Consider the following 20,487-nt stretch of genomic DNA (forward strand, 5'->3'; position numbering starts at 1 on the left):
AGGCACCTCACAGGACGACTGAAAACACCCAAATCTGTCCAAAGAGCTGAGAAACAGGCTTATACACCAAACACGAAGAGGCACCGAAATGAGGACTGAAGCAGCTGCTTAGACAGCAGCAGCCAACCAAACGCCAGCTAATCCCTGACAGGCCTGCAGGACGCAGTGCGACCAATCACAGACAACGTCGCACACACCAACATCACAGGAAACACTGCAGGCTGGAAGAAGGCGTTTCGAGGTATTTTACTTCTTTAAGTGCAAACAACAACAATCACATCATCACTAAATACAAACAACAATCCTTCCAGTGAGTTCACGTCACCACACATCACAGCTCTCCTTTAAGGCTGACTGAAGGTCAGGGGTCAGAGGTCAGAGGCCGGGTCAGAGTCCTCCATTCTCCTCCAGTTTTTGGAAAAGTGCCAGGCTGCGCAGGTGGGACTGCCTCTCCCCGTTCTTCCACAGAATCAGCAGGTGGTCCGCCGAGCACGTGACCAGGCCGTCCTCCTTGAAGCTCACAAACATCTGACAGAAGAGCAAAAGAGACTTAAAGCGCTGCCGTGACGCCAGTGTGAAGCAGGACACGAGGAAACGTCATTAAGTCGCACCTGGACGGCCCCCGAGTGTCCGATCAGATCCCCCGTCAGCTCCAGCGTCCTGATGTTTGGGACGTCCGTCACCTTCTTAGACGGAGGACCGCTCTGTTTGTTTGACCGGCCAAAAGTCCACATTCCAAAGAACCCTGGAGGACACGGAGGACAGACGCAGAGCAATGAACAAAAGAGGACATAAACAACCAGCAAATGTATCTCATCCAAACTCGTTAGCTGCTCCTGGTTTGAGAAAGTGTTTCTCTGTGTGTTCAAGGAGACAGAGGTCAGGTCTTTAGTCGTGTTTCTGGCCAGCTGCTGAAGGTCAGTCTAATGTTTACTCTGTTTTTGGTCCCTACCACCTGCAAACAGAAATCTGTGGCTCTTCAGCTGCTAAATGCTCCACTATGTTCTCCAGATGGTCGCTAACTTTGTCTGCTGTTTGGTGCGGAGCAGATAGTGCACAGTGGGTTTGTAGATCTCTGAAACGATGCTACGAGAGCGAACCGAAACTAAAACAATGAGCTCAAAGTGAGCTGAGGGGAACTCCAAAGCTGCATCCTGATCCTCTGTGGGCACATTACATTACCCAGAGTCCTCATTTCCCCAAATCTCCACAACAGAGGTGGCGAAAGCAAAGTCAACATGATCCACATGAGCTACAGTGGCAACAATTATGGGAAACACGCCAGGTTGAAATATACACAGGTTTCCTTTAAAGGCCACAGGAGATGCAAGTGACTGATTTCTGGTTTCCATGAAACAGCGTAAAGCAAACGAGGCCAAACGAGGCCTTTGGTGATGATTAGCGGGTGATGCAGGCTGAGTGTGTTCTCCAGCCAAGATCTACTCGGCATCACCGCAGCTCTCCACCGACTGCAGACAGCTCGACCATCAAAGACGGCCCGACCACACAGACCACCTCACTTACTGTAAGAAGAAAGCGCAGCGTCTGAGAGCTGCCACAGCACGCTTAGCTTTGATATGCACAACACATAACACCACATCTGGAGCGCATTACTGCACCTCCAACAACACACACAACTACACACACGAAAGCTGAGTGCAGGCAATTCCCCCCAGTCTCTGAACTCTGTTTCATGCTCATGGACGTGATCGATCACTGGGAGCGTCGTCCAGGTGTCTTAACGAGGAACATCCACGGAGGGAAACGGGGGACGTCTTCATCTATGAGCCACCCTCTCAGCACTCAGGTAACTGAAGCTGAAACTGTGTGCGAGTGTGTGTGTGTGTGTGTGTGTGTGTGTGTGTGTGTGTGTGCGCGCGTGCGTGTCACCTGGAGAGGCTGCTTCAGCAGGCAGAGGCAGGTCCTGGATCTCCCACATCCTCACGCTGCCGTCTTCAGAGCAGGACATCAGCTCGCTGAAACAGTCACAACAGCTGCTTTAATGACGAGCAGGTCTACGGTGTGTTCAACCGTCTGGGAACAGGTCTGACCAGGACTCAGATCCTGGTCTGTTCCAGTCTCTTTGTGTTTGTTTGTTTTCTCCACAGACCTTCAGGACAATAAGTTATCTCCAAATTCAATATTAGAACACAGAATGAGACAATGAATGTCATTTAAAGGTAAATCAGAGGTGCTGGAGGGCCAAGTCAAACACTGGTACTTTTACCTTTAATTCAGTTCAAATGTGAAGAATCCTGATTTATTTTCTGCTTTTTTCAATCAATCCGTCAGTGTTTGTTATGTTAGAAGTTTACTGCTAAAAACTCATAAAATCTGATGGAGGATTGATGTTTTGCAGGGCTGCATCTGTTGATTTTATTTTTAACTCCATCACAACTCAAATCAAACAAATGAACTATTGAAAGTACCCAGATTTTCATTTAGACGATGCAAAAGAAAACAGATCTTTGAGCTTATTCAATAAGCCTGTGGCGTGACTGTGTTTCAGATCGCCTTCCAGAGCCATGAAAGAGCCGCTACAACCATTAATAGGAGCTTGATTAACATGAAAGAAAGCAGAAAAAACAGATGTACGCTACACAAACTCATGCTCGTCGGTCACAGGCAGAGATCGAAGGGGTCACAGGCCGGAGAGGCTGAGAACCAGCGTCATCATCATCAGCACTGCGTCTCTCCAGTGAAGTGCGTCCACAGGTTTCATGGAGAAAACTCTTCTCGTGCACGATATCAAAGGAGATCACTGATGGGAGTAATTTTCTGTCACACTCTGGAGGCAAAGACTGGGGCTTGTGGGAAAACGTCTGATTTGTTACCTGTCGGACAGCAGCATGGTGTGTAAGACGTTGGAGTCGTGGGCGACCTTCCTGTAGGCCACCACCGTCTTGGTCAGAACGCTGTACACATACAGGCCGCTGCCCACGGCTGCCAGGATGTGCTACAAGACACAAACAATACGTTTGTTTATGGCTCACGACACCAACAGACGCATTGACGACCTCCGGCGAGGCACAGTAACCCTCTCAGCCTCACCTTTCCATCAGTGCTCAGATGCTGAATGGACATCTCACTGGGTTTGGGAGCAGCCAATCGTATTTCAGCCTGAGCGCAGGATTGAGACTCCTCCCACAGGATGTGCTCATAGGCCATGATGTTCCAATCGACCGCGTCCCATAAGATCAGCTCGCCCGCGTGAGAGCCGCTGGCGAAGAGCCCGTCTGAGGAAGAGGACGGTGTACGTATGACATGTGAACCAAAGTGTGTGACATGCAGTTTCTCAGTTTCCTCATAGACTGACCAGTGACGTTGATCAGGGCTCGAATCTGGTCCTGGTGGTCAGACAGACAGCGGATCTCAGCCAATGACAGAGAGGAATCCGTAGACACGGTCAGCCTGTAGATGACTGCAAAGAAACAAGCGTTTCCACCCGTTTGCTCGTAACACACAGCACACTGACATGACTGCACGCTCTCTACCTATCTGTTTATCCATCGCAGCCGCCAGGCAGTTCTTGGGCAGCTCTATCAAAGCAGTTATTCCTGCAAAACACCAAAAACACATGGACAGCGTTAATCAGCGTGTGTGTGTGTGTGTGTGTGTGTGTGTGTGTGTGTGTGCGTGCAAACAGCAGCGTCAGAGCGTTTGTTTGTCCTTACCGGTGTCGCTGTGGTTCTGTCTGTGACACTGCAGCTCGAAGTCTTTGTCCCACACACACAGCTCCTCCCCGCCGGACACCCACACACACAGCCGCTCCAGCACCAGCAAACACTGAGGACACACAAACACATGTGCTTATATCATCAGTGGCAGAACAACCTTTAGAGCCCAACATTTCAATTAGTGTCTCACACGTCTCGCCAACACGAAGCTAATCGCTCAGATGACATGACTGAAATATGGGAAAAAACCCAACGTGCAGGACCAGGATGTACTTGATCCTGGTCCTCTCTATGAGCACGCACGGCGCCAACATTTCGAGTGTTTTTAGTGCTTCTGATGCTCACACAGGAGAAGCTGGAACCTGTGGCTTGTTGAGAAATGGCTGAAACGATGAACTGATCGTCACGGCCCTCCTCACTAATGAATCCACTTAGAATTCTCCTCGTCGGTCTCATTCGGTGTATTTTTGTGCAAAAGATGTGATAAATGTATTACAAGAAGATCAGAACAGGAGGCGTTGTTTAACTTCCTTCTGTCCAGGTGTGTCCAGGTTCCACCTCGTGCTTCAGTCTGACAACATTAAACTGTCTCAGGCACTTATTCAGACATGTGAGCCACACACAAAGGTGAGCCTCTCAGTTACCTTTACAGAAGACTGTAGGTCTGAAATGGTCTGAACCCTGTGGCCTGTGTCAGGGTCCCACAGCTGACGAGTGACATTAAGGAAGCTTGAATTACAAACACAACAAACCAATCAAGTGATTCAGTGCGTGTTTGGATGCCGGGTGTCGGCTCTGGCTTTCGGTACGAGGATACGCTGAGACTTCGGTCCGAGGACGCTGTGATGAGCGAGGTGTGCGATGCGAGTCCATTATTACAGCTGAAGGTGGTCATGGCTGTTATTTGCTGGGAATGGCCCCTCAGCTCCTGCAGCCTCTCCCCGGTCTAACAGTCAGGAAAAAATAAGCAATTAGTGCCACGGTGTTGTGTGTGGTGTGTGCGGCAAAATGATCTACTTGCAACGTGTTACCTCGATATTCCAAACGAGGACGAGGCCATCGTCCCCTGCTGAGGCACACCTGGAAAACATAAGATGAAAGCTGTGAATTGTGTCTTGCAGGTGGACTCATACGTGACAAACACCTCGCTGGAGATGTGCACTTGGCAGCCATCATCTTTTGTGGGTTCAGCAAGCGTAGCCAAACGCACCGAGTTAATCTCTATCTGTGTGAAGAATGATTTCCCGTACGTCCATCTCCACCAGACAAATCTTAAAAAAACACCTGTCCGGGGGCTTTCCACCTTCACTCGCCCCCTGACCCTCGGCCGTGCACACTACCTGCTCCCAAAATCAACAGACAGGATGAGCAGATAAAAAAGAGGTAAAATGAGAAGAGAGGAACTGTCAAGGATACATTTTCTGACTTCAAAAGCAATCTGGAGAGAATTTTCTGGCCTTTGCCCCCGACTGTGAACCTGTGTGCTGAGAGGACGAGACCCAGAGGAGGGGGTTATTACTGGAGGAGACCAGGCGTGAAGCAACCCCCACCTCCTGACACACACACACACACACACACACACACTTAGATCTGTCCCAATCTGACCACTTATGCAGACCCACTCTACCATGCCTGTGTGCAGCATGCTTCCACAAAGTAGCGCAGAGAGGAGAGCAGGTGCAAAGCCTTTCAGTGTGTGTGTGCATGTGTGTGTGGGCAGCATTAAAGGGCTCAGGTTAGGACTGTACTCTGCACACACAATCACACAGCGGCGATGATTGGGCTCTTGTCATGCTCTGTAAGTTTTCTGTAGGTGAGGATCTCCTGTCAATCACAGAGGGATAGAGGCCAGCCAAGGGTAGAGAGGTTAGAAAGAACGAAAACCAGGAGGGGGGGTGGGGGTGGGGGGGCCTGTGGTCTGCTTACCTGAAGTCATCAATCTGCACCAGAAATCGAACAATGTCAAAATGTCCTTTCAGCACCTGCAGCTCAGTGAACCAGTTTTTGGGCTGTTCCTCTCCGATGCACAACACAGGGCTTTTCTGCAGACACGAGAGGGACAGCAGTGAGACGAACAGGCCGGCGGAGGAGGACAGTGGACTCAGGCTGAGAGTGCAGAGCGGGGACAGACAGCGGTGGACAGCAACTCACTGCATTTTTAATGGACTTTCATTTGAGTATTTCCATTTTCTGTGACCTCATGCTTTCATTCCACTACACTAAAGCAGCGGTTCTAATTCGTTTTGCTGTGACCTCACACCAGAAAGGAGTGTTAGCAGTTTCACCAAAAACATTTCCCTTCTCAAACCGCAGAAGTCAAATTATGTTTCACAAAGAGGAAATGAACAGAGGAAAGTCTGCGAAACGACGAGCGATCTGTGGAGCAGAGCTTTGCTTTTCTTCGTTTCCATCCCGTTAATCATCTCGAGATCCAGATTTATCGTTTGGTCTTTTAGGTTTGGAACCACTGGACTAAACTGCTGAACTGCTTTTACATTAAACCTGATCTGATCATTTAATGTATAATACTACATTGCTCATTTTCACCTTTAAGAATTTTTACACTGTAGTACTGCTAGATTCAAATACTTCTTCTTTAGTTTAATTTAGTTTAACGTGCATAAACATAGAACAGCATAAAACCAGATAACAGATAGAAAACAGACATGACAGGAGAGGTTTAAGACAAATAAGAAGAAAGGAAAAAAACACAATGAAAAATACAAAAAAATGACAAGAAACACACAAAAAGAACAGATGAGTTCACTCCATCAGCAGATAATAATCATGTAACATTACAGGCGATGGTTTTCAGATGATGACGAGCTCTTGATAACATGAACTTCAGCATTTCAGACCTGCACACCACTTAATCTGAGGGAGTACTGACCAGGTGGACCTGTTTGGTGTTATCAGGATAATCTGAGAATCACATCCATAGAAGGTGCTAAGAGATGACGGGAAAAATCCCACGAACATGGACACAAAAACCCTCATATCTGATGAATATGAAGTACTGTCAGCAAAATGTATGTTAAATGACAAACTAAAGCAGCTTTTTATTAATGAAGCTCGCTGCTTCCTCATTTCTGATGCTTTTGGGTGGTTAAATTATTGTATAACATCATCTCCATCATAATATATCCTGATCATAACCTGACACAAGTGTAATGGGAGTAAAAATACTCATATTTCTAAATAAATATTTTTCCTAAGTACAAGCACATTAGAATAGTATTTCAGTAGCGTTACACTACTTCAGTAAATGTACCCCTGCATGTTTTTTTGGAAATACATTAGATTTAATGGTTTTAAGAGAGTATGTATTAGTCCAAACTAAATTACCATCGATCAAATAGGGATAAATCATGTAATAATACGGAGAAGAGAAACAAGACCCCCACTCAAACACGTAGCTACTACAGCACAGCTAGCTTACGCGTAGAAATATTAGCTTAACTGATTAGCTACATTAGCTTAACTGCAGTAGCTAACGTTCAAATTAATATTTACAATCCGTCTTACCTCCACTGAGCTCTGAGCTTCTCGACCACCAAGAATCCACCGAAGCATGACTGCGTTTTTCATCGACTAACAGACTGAAGCCAGTTTCTAAATTTCACTGAATGACGCTACGAGCCTAAATCATAGTTAACATTTAACGTTAGCATCACAAACAAGCTAATGTTACAGGCGCGTGCATCATTAGCGTAATCAGAGAAACCAGAAACGCTTCCGCTCGTGAAATATCGACCTGTTTCTCGTCTTATTATGAGTCTGAGATGTTGCGTTTCGTGTCGTTGACCGGATAATTTCACCAAAGGTCACAAAATGTAACGTTAATGAAGTCGTGTGTAAGCTAGCATCATGTTGTTATAAGGTGCATCTCAGTCACGACCACAACAAATATTCATGTGACTCAGACTACGGAAGCCTTGGAGGGACTCGATTCATTCAGGTCGAGAAATACTGCACAGTCAGTTTAAACAACCATGTTTTTTTTTTTTTTTTTTTTTTTTTTACCGGTTTCCTGTACACATTAGAGAACTCCAGGTCGACTTGTGTGTTCTTCATTTGTCACGTTTTCCTTTAATACCCCCTCCAGCCTTCTTAGCAAATAAAAAAACACTGCTTTGAATAGTGTTTTGGGTTTTCCAGATAAGATGGGATAAATCGGGTTTGCAAACTGACATTGAAGAGAAACTCTCTTCAGCAGATAAACGTGAAAACAGCCTTCTGACGTCAGACTTTTTGCACATTCAATAAGAAGCACAACACATATTTGAATGCAGGGGAAATTTAACGTTTCAACAGTCAGCTGCTGAGCTCGTGCATCCTGTTTAAGCGGGTGTCATTCTCCCTTTGACCGCTAGATGGCAGTGTGTAACAATCCCATGAGATCTGAGGATGGTTCAGGCCTCCATTAAACAGGGAAAACCAAGTAGTTTTGCAAAGTGTTTCCCCTCACATTTATCTAAATTCTGAGCATAATTCTCGAAAGGCAAACTCAAATTATTTCTCTGATTCTCTTGTTTGGTTTTACTTCTCTCTGCCTACATTTTTTCCCCACTTCCCTTATTTCTCTCCATCTTCCCATGACTACTACTTTCATTTTGACCTGCTCTCCCTCCATATCTTCCTTCTTCAGTCTCCATTATCTTCCTCTGTGCGTCTCCCCTGTTAACACACAGAAACACACATATCACACACACGCAGTCACACATCACCCTTGCTGTGTCTACCCCTGCTCCCCCGATTGAGACGACACGCAGTGTAGGGCCTGTGACCTTCATGGTGGCTCAGATCTGCGGCTGGCACTGATTTCTGATTTAGTGTCGATCCGCCGCGCTTGTCAGGGGCTGCGAGGTGCTTTCCATGCGGTAATAGAAAAGCTCAAGGGCAGCTAGAGAAAGGAGGAGGGTTGGGGAGAAGGATTGGTTGAGGTGGAGTGAATGGGTTTTAGATTTGGGGATGGGTGATGCTCTGTTTGTTTAACTATCTGTCAGATGTCTGAATGAATAGGTCAAATATGTAGACTGTAGAGAAGTGCTTCAGTCAGTGTGTAATTCACTGAAAGGATGTGGAGGAATGTGATTCAAGTGCAAAAGCAACGAGACTGCAGACGCACCAGCAGCTCTGTGAGGCTGCACTGAGTGACTCTTTGAGCTGTAGGCTAATGTCAGGATGCTAACAAAATGCCCATAATGAGATGGCTAACATACTGACGTTTATGTTCACCATCTTAGCATGTTAGCATGCTAACATTTACGAAATAGCGCTAAAAAAAATTGTACAGCTGAGGCTCATTAGTTATGTCATTATTTTTGCAGGTATTTGGCCGTAAACTGGATAACTTCAATTTTCAACTATTTCCAATCAGGACCAAAGTTGTGGACCAAACGTCCCGCTTAAAACCGCAACATCAACCTCATGGTGGCTCTGGAGAAAAGTCAGCGGGATACATCATCTGGTGGCCATGAACATGCAAATGATGAGCCGGTCCATCCAGTAAATGTACAAATATTTCACAGAATCGGTGGATTTTGAGCTGCCAATGGCTTTAGATGAAAAGTCAGAGAATCACCAAAGTAATTAGGATTTATCCTCTGAGCACAGTGAATGTTTGACCCAGTTTCATGGCAATCCATCCATCCAAGTGTTTCAGCCTGGACCAAAGTGGTGGACCAACCGACCCACTGACAGACCGACATCACCATCCCCAGCATCGCTCATAATAGGGTGAAGTTAGAGAAAAGGTGGAGAGAAGAACGAGGGGTTATGCAGAGATTCACCAGGAAGAAAAGGGAGAAAAAGATAAGCACAGCCTCGGTCAGGTGTAGACGAGGTGTCAAATATGACCAATGGCAGGAATCAGCTAAGAGCTGAAGTCATGATGCGATGGCCACCGAAACACTCGCAGCACTAAAGACCAGAGTCAGAGCGAAGACAAAAGTCCGCCGGCTCCCTCTTCCCCCACCGCCTGATCTCGTCCCCCTATCTCCTCCCTGTAAGGAAAACAAATGGTTATGATGATGGAAAAGGAATTAAGCTGTAATTTAACAATGGGCCAACAACAGTTTTCAATAACAGGCTCCCTCCCTCGCTGTTCGAAGAGGCCTTGTAGAAGAGAGAGTCTCATTCTTGACCAACACACTTCACTGTCCCTCTTCATCAGGCTTTCACTGTGTTCTGTTTTACCGCCGTGGCCTCTGCCTCACGTGGGGGTCTCAGTACGCAGGGCAGCAGCTTCACGAGCCCACTGCGGACACAGGATTTGTCCTTTACTGCTCTTCCTTTACAAATATCTGATTTCTGCATCAGTTTCTTTATGTTAACAATGATAATATATTCAGTATTCCTGAAGCATCATCCTGAAGTCCATTTCTTCCACAAAAATCTTCAAAAACCAATTAAGATTTCAGCTTTAAGCAAACATTTCACAGACTGGAAAGTGCTGTTGTTTCCCTTAAAGTGGCGACATTCATGCCGGAGACCTAATTAAAACAAAGAGGGAGTGGTTGTGATTAGAATATGGCACATAATCCTCAGGATCATGGTCTAAGGCTGACCAGGGAGGATGCCTGGGTGTATTCAGGCTTGTCACTCTGATTTGTCACATGAATATGACTGTAATTGCTGTGTTTCAGTCATCATAGGTTTAATTATCAGCCTTGACCTCTCACACGCTCGCATGCAGAGACTCACACTGACTTCACACACCAGGATGGAAGGATTGTTTTTGTCCAAATCCACGAAGTTAGAAGAAATACAGCACAGTAATGTGAAGCTGCCAGTTCTCCTTTGCTCTGTATCGTCTCCCCCTCTGTCCAACTGATCATCACTGTCTGTCTCCCAGCCCTCCTCCCCTCTCCCTCCCCCTTCCTCCCTCCCTCATTTGGTGACCCACTAATGTTCTGTTCATTTTCTCTTATGAATAGATAATGGGTAAAAATCAAATCTCTTCATTTGCATGTAATACAATTAAGACCTTTTCAAACAATGACAAATGGAGGGAGCAGCGAGATGTCAGTCAGCCTCGTCAGCGAAAGAGCAAAGACGCCATCGGCGAAACTCTCCATTTTAACGAAAATTAATAAAACCTTCAAATGGGATTTTCTCGCCGCCATCTGGCATAACAATCACCAAGACGCTCTTAGACTCTGCCTGTCAAATGAAATTAAACTTCTCATGAATTTGGATTCATAACGTGGGGGTGAAGCCACCAACGTACCTCTACTCCCCCAAATCCAAAGGATAATCAATAATTATGGGATGTGTGGCTCAAGCTGAGTATTGGCAAATTCTGGCTTTCTTCACAATAACATCAAGTCCAGAACTGATGTGTGAAAGATAGGTTCACATTTTTAAAGCCTCACTCATGTACATCAATTTTTGATTTGTCCCCATTCTTCATATTGGGACTAAAATGCTGTTTATGCTAAGCTAAGCTAATCAGCTGCAGGCTCTGGCTTCATGATTAGAGTACAGACATGAGAGTGGTATCAGTCTCTTTATCCAGCAGTCAGTAAATGCAGCGTCGGTATCAACAAGTCCTTGTTTTGTGCAAAAATGCAATGCAAAGTTCAGCCACAGTCAAAACGAGGATTCAGCAGACTGTTAGCTGAATCAAGCAGGTTCTCCCAAAGTCCAAAGTCTTTTTAGCATTAGCATCTTTGTGCTTCCCCAGCAGTGTTTCCTTGCAGAGTTGAGGTGTAAGAATGGAAACAGAAAGGGAATTTTGTACAAAAAAAACTTGATACCCACTTAATACGACTGATTTTGATTGCTGAAGCCTCATATTAGCATCAGGTAAACTGTCACACGTATTTCTGCACAGAGTGAGGACTCTGGATTTTGTTCCCATCTCTTCTCTGATACCAAGCAATAGTTGGACATGTGGGAGAAACGTTCATGTTTGCTTTTACGCCAAGGGTTAGATGAGAAGACTGAAACCACTCTCATGACTGTACACTAATTATGAAACTAGACCTATTAGTTAGTTAGCTTAGCTTAGCATGAAACCTGGAAATTTGAAACATTTAGTCTGGAAATGCAAGAAATAATAAAATCTGTCAACCAGCGCCTCCAAAACTCACAATTAACACATTATAAAAAAAAAAAATGTTTGTGTCTTTATAAAAACTACGTGTAAAAACATCAAATTGTGTTTTTACGTAGGTGATGTGTTCAGGGACTTCTTGTCATCACACTGCAGGTTTGTACAAATTAGATAAACCGGACATAACATGTATTGATCTTCAGTGGTGGTGCTGGTAGGCAGATATGTAGTTTTGGACAGAGCCAGGCTAGCTGTTTCCAGTTTTTAAGCTAAGCTAAGCTAAGCTAAGCTAAACACCAGCTGGCTAGAACTGAAGCAAAGACAGGAGAGAGGTATTGATCTTCTCCAGTAACTCTTGTAAAGAACACCATTTTAGAGCCCATTTCCCTGAACGGCAGACTATTATTGTTATTTTGTATAATCACAGAAACACAGACTTTTGCAGGTAATCGTTTGGATTTTTCTGATACAGCGTCCTGATATAAACTCACATTACTTCATTCGATGTCATACAAAAACATAAACATGTGGACATACATGCAATAACACATGCATGCACACTTAGACATGCACAAAACACACACACACCAACTGACTCTCACACACACACAAACACACGCACACACACACACACACGCACACTCTTGCACAGGAAAATTAATGAGCTCTCATTCATAATCCAGGATAGAGAGAGCCATATTCACCCTTGGATGGTTTATTGACTGATTTCATTTATTTGTGTGGAATAAATAGGAGGTAAACATTGGCTCGCTCTCACATTTTCCGCGACACACTCGCTGCACAGCATTCTGGGAGAAATGATCCCACCAACAGCAGGGTCACTGATTGGCTACCTCGTCAGCGTGTGACAAATTACCCAATGAGAAATAGGTTACCCATTTCCACAAACTAATTAACCTGGGTGATAGTGAAACAAATTATTACATTTATGTAATATTATTTCACATCTGTCGCCAGACTACAAAAATCTTTATCCTGGTGCTTCCCCGCCCCACGATCGCTTCGTCTTTGTGATTAGAAACACATCCAGACAGCATGAAGCCCTGCACATACTGCATGCATGTGTTGTGTAGTATAGAGATGGTTTTACCTTCAAGGATTCAGCTTCAGCTTTGAATAGAAATCTAAAAACAGTCAAAAATGTCTAAGAATTTTTTGGCAAGTGCAGCGAGTTAACAAGCACTTACAGCTGGTTTCCAACATGAAGATAAAGATGATGATCTTGTGTTGCCTGCAGCCGCTGAAGTTGTTGGAGATGCTCCAGAAAGAAGTTGCTCCAATGACCAAGCAAACATTTAGCAGCATATAGAAGAGCAGCAAAATGTCGTGATGCCATTTGATCTGACTACCAATGGCAGACCAATGAGCGTACACTGTGCTCAAGTTAACCCAACAAGCTCTATCTGAGGTGCACCAGCTGATGGTGGAAACCTCCTCTGTGATGGTTAGAATATGCCTGGAAAAGGAAATGTGTACAAACGCCCCCGAGAGACGTTTACTGTAAACAGCTGCTGACGCTATCGTGGAAACACACAGAAGCTAACCTTGGACAATTTGACACAGCTGGATTAACAACATGGAATTACATGAGCATCTTCATCTCTGGGAACAGTAAACATACAGCCAAATAAAACCAAATCAAACCAGGGCCAGTGTCACCTGTAACACTGCTGTCGTCCCTTTTTCCCACAATTATTAGCACATAATTACATGTCATTAGGTTCACTATGTGATCCAATACAACAGCTCTGCCACAAATTCTGCTTTCACAGAGATGATGATGTTCAGAGAGGTTTGTTACTGAGGCTCTAGTTTGCAGTAGTGTTGAGCTGGACTGCTTTATATTTAATATCATTGACACACCAGACTTTCAATATAATGCACTCCAGTACAACAACTCCACCCACTATGACATCAGTAATAAACATAAAGTAGAATTATTACCTAAGAGTGTCAACAAAAACAGAAAAACATAAATTTTGTGAAAGTAGAATTCATGGCAGAGCTGTTGGATTTGGCACAGGTGTACCTAATGAAGTGGCCAATGAGATTATTTCCAAATTATCTGCAAGTAGCAGCTGAGCAGAGGCAATGGAAGGTTTACGGATTAAAAATCTGTCTTCATGTGTCGCCTCTGATTGACCGAAGTGAAACGGTGCACTTACCTGTGTGTCGGAGGAGGCGCGCAGTCTGTGCTGCACCTGAGCTGCAGATTCCTGTCAGGCTGCAAAGACTGAGGCATGAAAACAAAAGCAAAGGGATTAGAGAACAGGATCAGTTCATGGATGCTAACTGGATTAATTTGCCTCCTGATCAAAGAAGAGCTGAAAGATGCTGGGATCTTTCATTGGATGGATTATTTAATTGCTGCAGGTGTCACATATTATACTGTAGCCCCTAAAAATTTGGAAGCTCCTTAAATTCATGATTTCAGTTGATTAAATGTTTGTGGTTCATGCCACTAAATTCCCACCTTATTTCAGCCTTTATTTGAACCAGGTTTGGTTTGAGCTAAAAGGTCATAAAATGAAGAACAACACCTTTGGCCTTCAGTTTGGTCTGCACTGAGACTGAGTTTGACACCTCTGATTTTGCCTAAATTATTAATTGGGAATTGAGGGTTTTGTGTGCAGATGCTCCCTGACAGCCTACATATATTCTTATATAGCTACACTGCAGCTATGGGGACAGACTTTCATCCAACTAAAAAAGAAATGCTTAATTGAAGGATGATATGCGTCTCAGCACCGTCTGGATTAGAACTGGTCTGTTTGATTCTTTACAGGAAAACATACAAAACATAAGAAATGCTTTCAGGTGCCAGCAGGAGTATCTCCTCACTGTTTCACAGAGAACCAGCCAGGAAACGTGGAACCAGAGGTGAGCGAGGTGGAAGAAGCAGAAAAACTACAGCGTAAAACTACTAAATTACAAGTAAAAGTCATACATGCAAAAATCTAAGTGAAAGTACAGAAATATTATCAGGAAAATGTATCATAATGCAAAATGACTGAACATTTCTGAGTACTGATGCTTTGTGATGTGAGCAGCATTTTACATTGCGGCTGTTTGAGGTGGAGCAAATTTTGACTTGAATAATAATATTGGTTGTTTAATCTTTTCTAAACTGCTCTTATGGTTTTAATGTCAAACTTCAGTCAGATAAACACAGCGGAGTAAAAAAAAGTAGAATTAAATTAAAATTTGCTTCCACCCTCTTTGCTTCACTGACTGATGAGGTCATTCATCTGATGATGTCATGACATGATGTCATAGACTGAACAGGAAAGATTTAAGGTGATCCTAATTTTATAGAAATGTTAAGTCTGGACACGCAGTCACTGCATCGAAATGTTGGATGAATTAAAGCTGCTCACATTTTAAAAATAAACCGTGTATCTCCAAATTCAGATTTTCTTCATTAAATTCTCCTTCGTGTGTTGAGGAAATTCTTCTGAATGAACAATTTAAACCTGCTGAATTATCTGAAGCATCGCGTGGTCACACAGCTGAGAACAGGGCTGTTTGGAGATACATGGTTTTTACAGGACAGCGACGCCAGCCTGTCTTTAGCTCGAGCCGTTCAAATGCGTCAAGAAACGAGGTTTGATTCATGATGTGACATAATTGAAAATGATTTTTATTTGATCATTTACAGTTAATTGATATAAACATGTCCATGAAACAAAATGGTTGAAACATTTAAGAAAGTTATTTGATAATAAGCACAGACAGAATTTTGGAAACATAAGTTATCACAAACTGACCAAATGGGAACAAGAGTGCTTCCGCTACACAAAACATCCTATATAACAGATTATAGTTAAGTCAGTCTCCAGGTCTTCATTTATAGTATTTCCCGTATTTTTTATCTTTTTTTTTTTTTTCGTTTTATTTTTATTTTTTGCCTTGGACAGCACATGCAGTCAAGTCCATGTCGTCCTGGTTCCTCAGTCAAAGCGGTCTCCTCTCTTCAGGTGACTCTTTCGGGTCTCTCAAACCTCCAGGTGTCTTGGTTCTGCACGGACGCTGCGCATCCCTTTGGCCCTTCGCAGCTGCGTGCTGCTGTGCAGCAGCTGGAGAAGGAATCTGGTGCCTTGTTTTGTGTTTCAGAGTATCCACAGAATTCAAAAACCGTCAGTCACCACGCAAATGTCACTGAAAGCCCCCTGCGACAGTAAAGGCGAGGGCTGCATGTGCCAAATAAATAAATACAGAACAAACCAATAAGTTAATTTAAATAGACAAATAAATAATTGGCATAGGCTACATGCGAAATAATAAATTATAGCTTAAAACAGAACCAGTCCTATGCTCGAGAAAGGCCCACAGGCTGATACATAGCTTCAGTTTTCCCTCTGGTTGTGATTTGGGAGGAAAACGCGCCACGTGTGCAGCTCGGAAAGAGAATCCTGGTTGTATTTTTCCCGGTGCACCGTTTGGATGGAGCGGATGGATAAGAACTAAATGCAGAAGATCTGTGTGTGGGTGACAGAAAAGCTCTTCGCGGTGGCCTCCTCACTAGGTGAAACTCATGGATACTGTGTGCTCGAGCGCTTTGCGGCGCAGCGAGGCGATGCTTGTCCCTCTCCAGACGTCACTGTCCGGGGAACTACACAGCTGAGGCGAGCCGGTCACGTTGGTCGGGCCCGACAGGGACGCGGGTACCATCCCGGGGAAAGTGGGCTGGTAGAGGTGTGACTGAAGCCCGGAGCCGTTCGACGACATGTTGGATAGACCCATGGAGTTGGGCGGCGGCCCTGCGCCGAGGCTACACTGAGACAGGGACTGCGCCATGGCCTGCTGGCGGCCCAGAGCCGGCGGTAGCTGCAGCTGAGACACGCCGGGCATCCCCGCCGTGGCCCAGCGGGTGTCGTTGGCGTGGAAGGAGCAGAGGCTGTCGCCCATGGCCGCCGCTGCTGCCGCGGCGGAGGGGAACTGAGGCAGGCCGTGGTGCGTCGGCAGGAGAGTCCCCGGAGCCCGGAACACATTGGTGGTCTTCTTGCGCTTCTTCCACTTGGCGCGACGGTTCTGAAACCAGACCTGCAGACAGAGACGGGATGAGTTAGGAGGAGCAGGTGTAATGGCTGCTGGTCACTGACAGGTCATGTTGTCAGAGCTGTGAGCGCGCGTAAAAGAGGTGATGACATCAGGTCATGATAATACGCACAAGCAACAATAAATAAAAAATAAAAAATAAAAAACAACTGTAAATAAACAATAAATCAGCGGCAGAGAAACGCTGATGAGTCTTTGTTCCGGGATCTTAGCATCATTTGCGTTGTTCAGATTTGTGCCGAAACGTTCCCAAATAATCCAAAAATAAATAAATCACGTGCGTAAATTTAAATATATTTGCTTCTTCTCTCCATCTGGATCCTTAAACTTTCAGCCTTTGGACCAACAGAGGTCATCACACGTGTTATAATTTACTTTTATCTTGTACAAAATGTTAAAATTTCTGAATCAATAAATAAATCATTTCCATAAAAATATTACAGACCTTGTCAGTGTTTTTATATCAGATTATTTCGACTTTTCACACGTGCACAAATGTCTTTCATTTTATTTTTGCGCTTAATTTCAACATTTTTAATAACAGATTTTAACTCCAAGTGATTTTTCCTGCTTTGGAAGGAGCCATTGGAAGCGCACGCGCTCCGATAATAAAGATAATGTTATTGCTGTGACAAACAGTCTGCTGGCAAACAGACGTTATTCCGGAGTCCTTGAGCCTCTGCAGGTTCGGCTGTAAGCGGGGCGTCTATGATTAATGTGAAGATTTGCTTGAGAAAGTGGGGCGCAGTAATAAGAACGGGACAATCTCAGGCTCTTCCCCCCGCGTAGCCAGCCGTGAAATCCGGCCTGAAATGCATTACACTTCAAAGGAAAGAAAATGCAATTTCTCATTCCGTTTAAAAGACAGAGTGCACCCTCAGCGCGTCCGGCATTAAGACGTGGAGAGCAGTGACAGGCCCATCGCGAAGCTGAACCTGGATCTGCTGCTCACTGCAGCGCCTTCATGAGAGCAGATGAGCTTCATTTCACTAATTCTTATTTTATGGAAATAGTATATAGAAGCCGAATTGACTCACGCAATAATAATCATGATTATTAGGGTGTTATTTCACATGTGAGCGAGCCAAGTGCCTCTGCCAGCGCTGGTTAATAAGGCGGCGGCGCCATATTTTGTGTTTGTGCAGGCTGGAAGTGACTGAAGGCGGAATTATAAAGGGGAATAAAGTCCACGGAGTCTGGTCCAGCTGTTGATGCAGATGTGATAAAAGGCTGATTTCAGCGCGGACTCAAGCTGCGGTCCATGTGGATCCCTGCGGACTCTTCACTGGACGCCAGGTTTGAGTCAGAGGGAGCGAGAACAAATCTGTCTTCTCCTTTAAAGTATTAAACAAAGGACGCGACTGAAGCAACGAGCTGATCTCAGGCTGCCACGGTTTCTATGCACAGTCAGTGAAATCCGCAGGGCCGCCGGTTCGAACCCGGTGAGGCAGGGCACACACACACACACACACACACACACACACACATTACAAGCTTTAATCTATTACCTCTCAACTCACTTATTAAAGCTCCTGAAAGACAAATAAAATAACATTTCTTTCAGCTGTTAGAGTTTTATTTTCTTATTTTCTTATTATGTTATTATTATGTTATTGTTTGATTTTGTTGTCTAATATAATAAATTCGCATAGTTCGTTTTCCTGCAACAGATAATTATTTCAGTGTAACCGGAAGCAAAATCGAGACAATAAATAAGAAACATTTTTGGATTTTATTTATTCTGAACTTCTATCAAATTTCCTTTCAGCCCACAGTTAAAACGTGCATCTGGTTTATCCAGTAAAACTGTTGAAGTTGTAACACCGACGGCTAAAATCAGAACTTGGAATTCTCCATCCACGAAAAAATAAACAGCATTTTTCTTGCAGCCGTTCTATTTATTAATTATTGATGACAAATTAGCGACTTTTTGTTTTGTTTTGTTTTTTTTAATCCAGGCGCAAGAAGTCAAATTGTTTCAATTAATTTCACTGAATGCAGTTATTAATTTCTGTGTTTAGTGTCACATATCGGTTATTATTATTATTATTATTATTATTATTATTATTATTATTATTTGTGTTATTCTTATTATTATTATCGTTGTTGCTGTTGTGCACGTTTTGAATCGGTGCACTTGTTTATGGATTTATGTTATTGTTGTTGTGTTATTGTGGCACGTGTGCTCAGTCGCGTGCACGGCCTACAGATGCCTCGGCTCTGTGTCTCTGCTGTGCCTCTGAACTGTGTCGTGGTGGACTCGGACTGTTCCGGACGCCCTACCTGCACTCTGGACTCCGTCAGGCCGATCCTCAGCGCCAGCTCCTCGCGCATGAAGATGTCCGGGTAGTGCGTTTTGGCGAAGCTCCTCTCCAGCTCGTTGAGCTGCGCCGGGGTGAAGCGGGTCCGGTGCCGCTTCTGTTTCTGGGTCTGCTGCCCTCCGGACTGGTTCGGGTTGTTGTTCTGCTGCTGCTGCTGCTTCTCCTGCTCTTTGCTGTTGACCTGCACCTGGTTGGTTCCTCCGCCGCTGCTGATATCATCGCCCGGGAGCAGCGTGGCCCCTTCCACGCCGTCCGGGCCTGGGCCGAGCTCCCCGGAGTGTCCCGGGTCAGGTCCCCCTCCGCCGAGCCTGCACTTCAAAGCCTCCCTGTGGCCCAGGAGCTCCGCCGCGGCATCCTTCATCCCTGCACAGACAACCACAGCTGGTGAGATTTGCACAGAAATCGCTTTCGCTACAGGAGGGAAAAAGGGACATGTTAGGCAAATACTGCGAGGCTGTAAAGTGCACACATGCGAAATACTTTACAGGCAGAAGAGAAGGACTCGGAGCAGCTGAAACATTATTTTAGCTGCAGCAGAAAATGGAGAGAAAAGCTGCACGTGCACTAAACGAGCCGCTCCAAATGAAACACACATGCAGAAATTAAAAAATAAAAAATAAAAAATCCAGCGCGGCTCTTTGAGAGAGACAAGCACAGCATGCACATTACAATCTGCTCCTTAAATACTCTTAATTCAATTCGATCACACCGATATCTTAGAAAATTGTTCAAATCAAATTACGCAGTAATATAATAATAATAATAATTACTTTTCCAATGAATTAAGCGAGTTTAGTTCACTTCAGTCACATTAAGATAATATAAGAAGCAAATTGTCAATTTTCTGAGCTTGATTTAAGATTAGAAGTGCCTCCAGCTTACAGTAGAGTTGAAGACCGGAGTTTGGTGATGATAACTCACCGAGGCGAGCATCCAGGAGGTCGGCGTGAGATAGCATTGCGCACCGCTCCAGGGCGAAGTGCTATTCCAAAAAAATCTCTATGACTTTAACCTATTTAAGAAATATATATAGCCTAAATGAAAGCAAATTCGGTTTGTGGTTAAAAGGGAGGTTCGTTGCATTATAATGTAGTTTAGAGAAATGGGGAGGCGCTTAACAACGGAATGAACCCATGAGCTTCTCCAAACGAGGACCAATCAGAGCTGAAGCCTGAGGTATGTCAGCTTTAGCCCGAGACCCCCCCACCCCCAGCACCCCTCCACCCGCACCTCCATCCTCTCACATCCACAAGTTCATTCCTCCTCATTCCTGTAATTGGCTTTGATTTCTCCTCCAAATTACATCCAATAAAATAACCTGATTTAATATCTGTGTGAAAGCTTCGACCCG

The 20,487-nt window shown here is 44.6% G+C and overlaps 2 protein-coding genes across 3 annotated transcripts; both read right to left on the reverse strand.

Annotated features, from left to right (window-relative positions):
* Positions 1–233: 233 nt before the first annotated feature.
* Positions 234–7,603, reverse strand: wdr41 (WD repeat domain 41). The gene is made up of 13 exons (XM_076758539.1): positions 7,203–7,603; positions 5,604–5,719; positions 4,709–4,757; positions 4,495–4,623; positions 4,322–4,384; positions 3,675–3,786; positions 3,495–3,557; positions 3,317–3,421; positions 3,052–3,236; positions 2,835–2,956; positions 1,891–1,976; positions 612–745; positions 234–528 (listed from the first exon to the last, which is right to left on the reverse strand). The coding sequence occupies exons 1-13, from the start codon at positions 7,263–7,265 to the stop codon at positions 388–390; spliced, it is 1,368 nt and encodes a 455-aa protein (XP_076614654.1). The 5' UTR covers positions 7,266–7,603; the 3' UTR covers positions 234–387.
* Positions 7,604–15,458: 7,855 nt separating this feature from the next.
* otpa (orthopedia homeobox a) lies at positions 15,459–20,195 on the reverse strand. Of its 2 annotated transcripts, none has more exons than XM_076758547.1 (3): positions 20,058–20,195; positions 19,099–19,499; positions 15,459–16,800 (listed from the first exon to the last, which is right to left on the reverse strand). In XM_076758547.1, exons 1-3 carry the CDS (start codon positions 20,092–20,094, stop codon positions 16,279–16,281), a joined length of 960 nt encoding a protein of 319 aa, XP_076614662.1. In that variant the 5' UTR covers positions 20,095–20,195; the 3' UTR covers positions 15,459–16,278. The 2 variants fall into 2 exon arrangements, with proteins under 2 accessions (XP_076614662.1, XP_076614663.1); XM_076758548.1 differs by lacking the exon at positions 20,058–20,195 and adding an exon at positions 19,622–19,791.
* Between the last annotated feature and the right edge of the window lie 292 nt (positions 20,196–20,487).

Source organism: Chaetodon auriga, chromosome 19, assembly GCF_051107435.1.
Source record: "Chaetodon auriga isolate fChaAug3 chromosome 19, fChaAug3.hap1, whole genome shotgun sequence".
NCBI classification, from domain to species: domain Eukaryota; kingdom Metazoa; phylum Chordata; class Actinopteri; order Chaetodontiformes; family Chaetodontidae; genus Chaetodon; species Chaetodon auriga.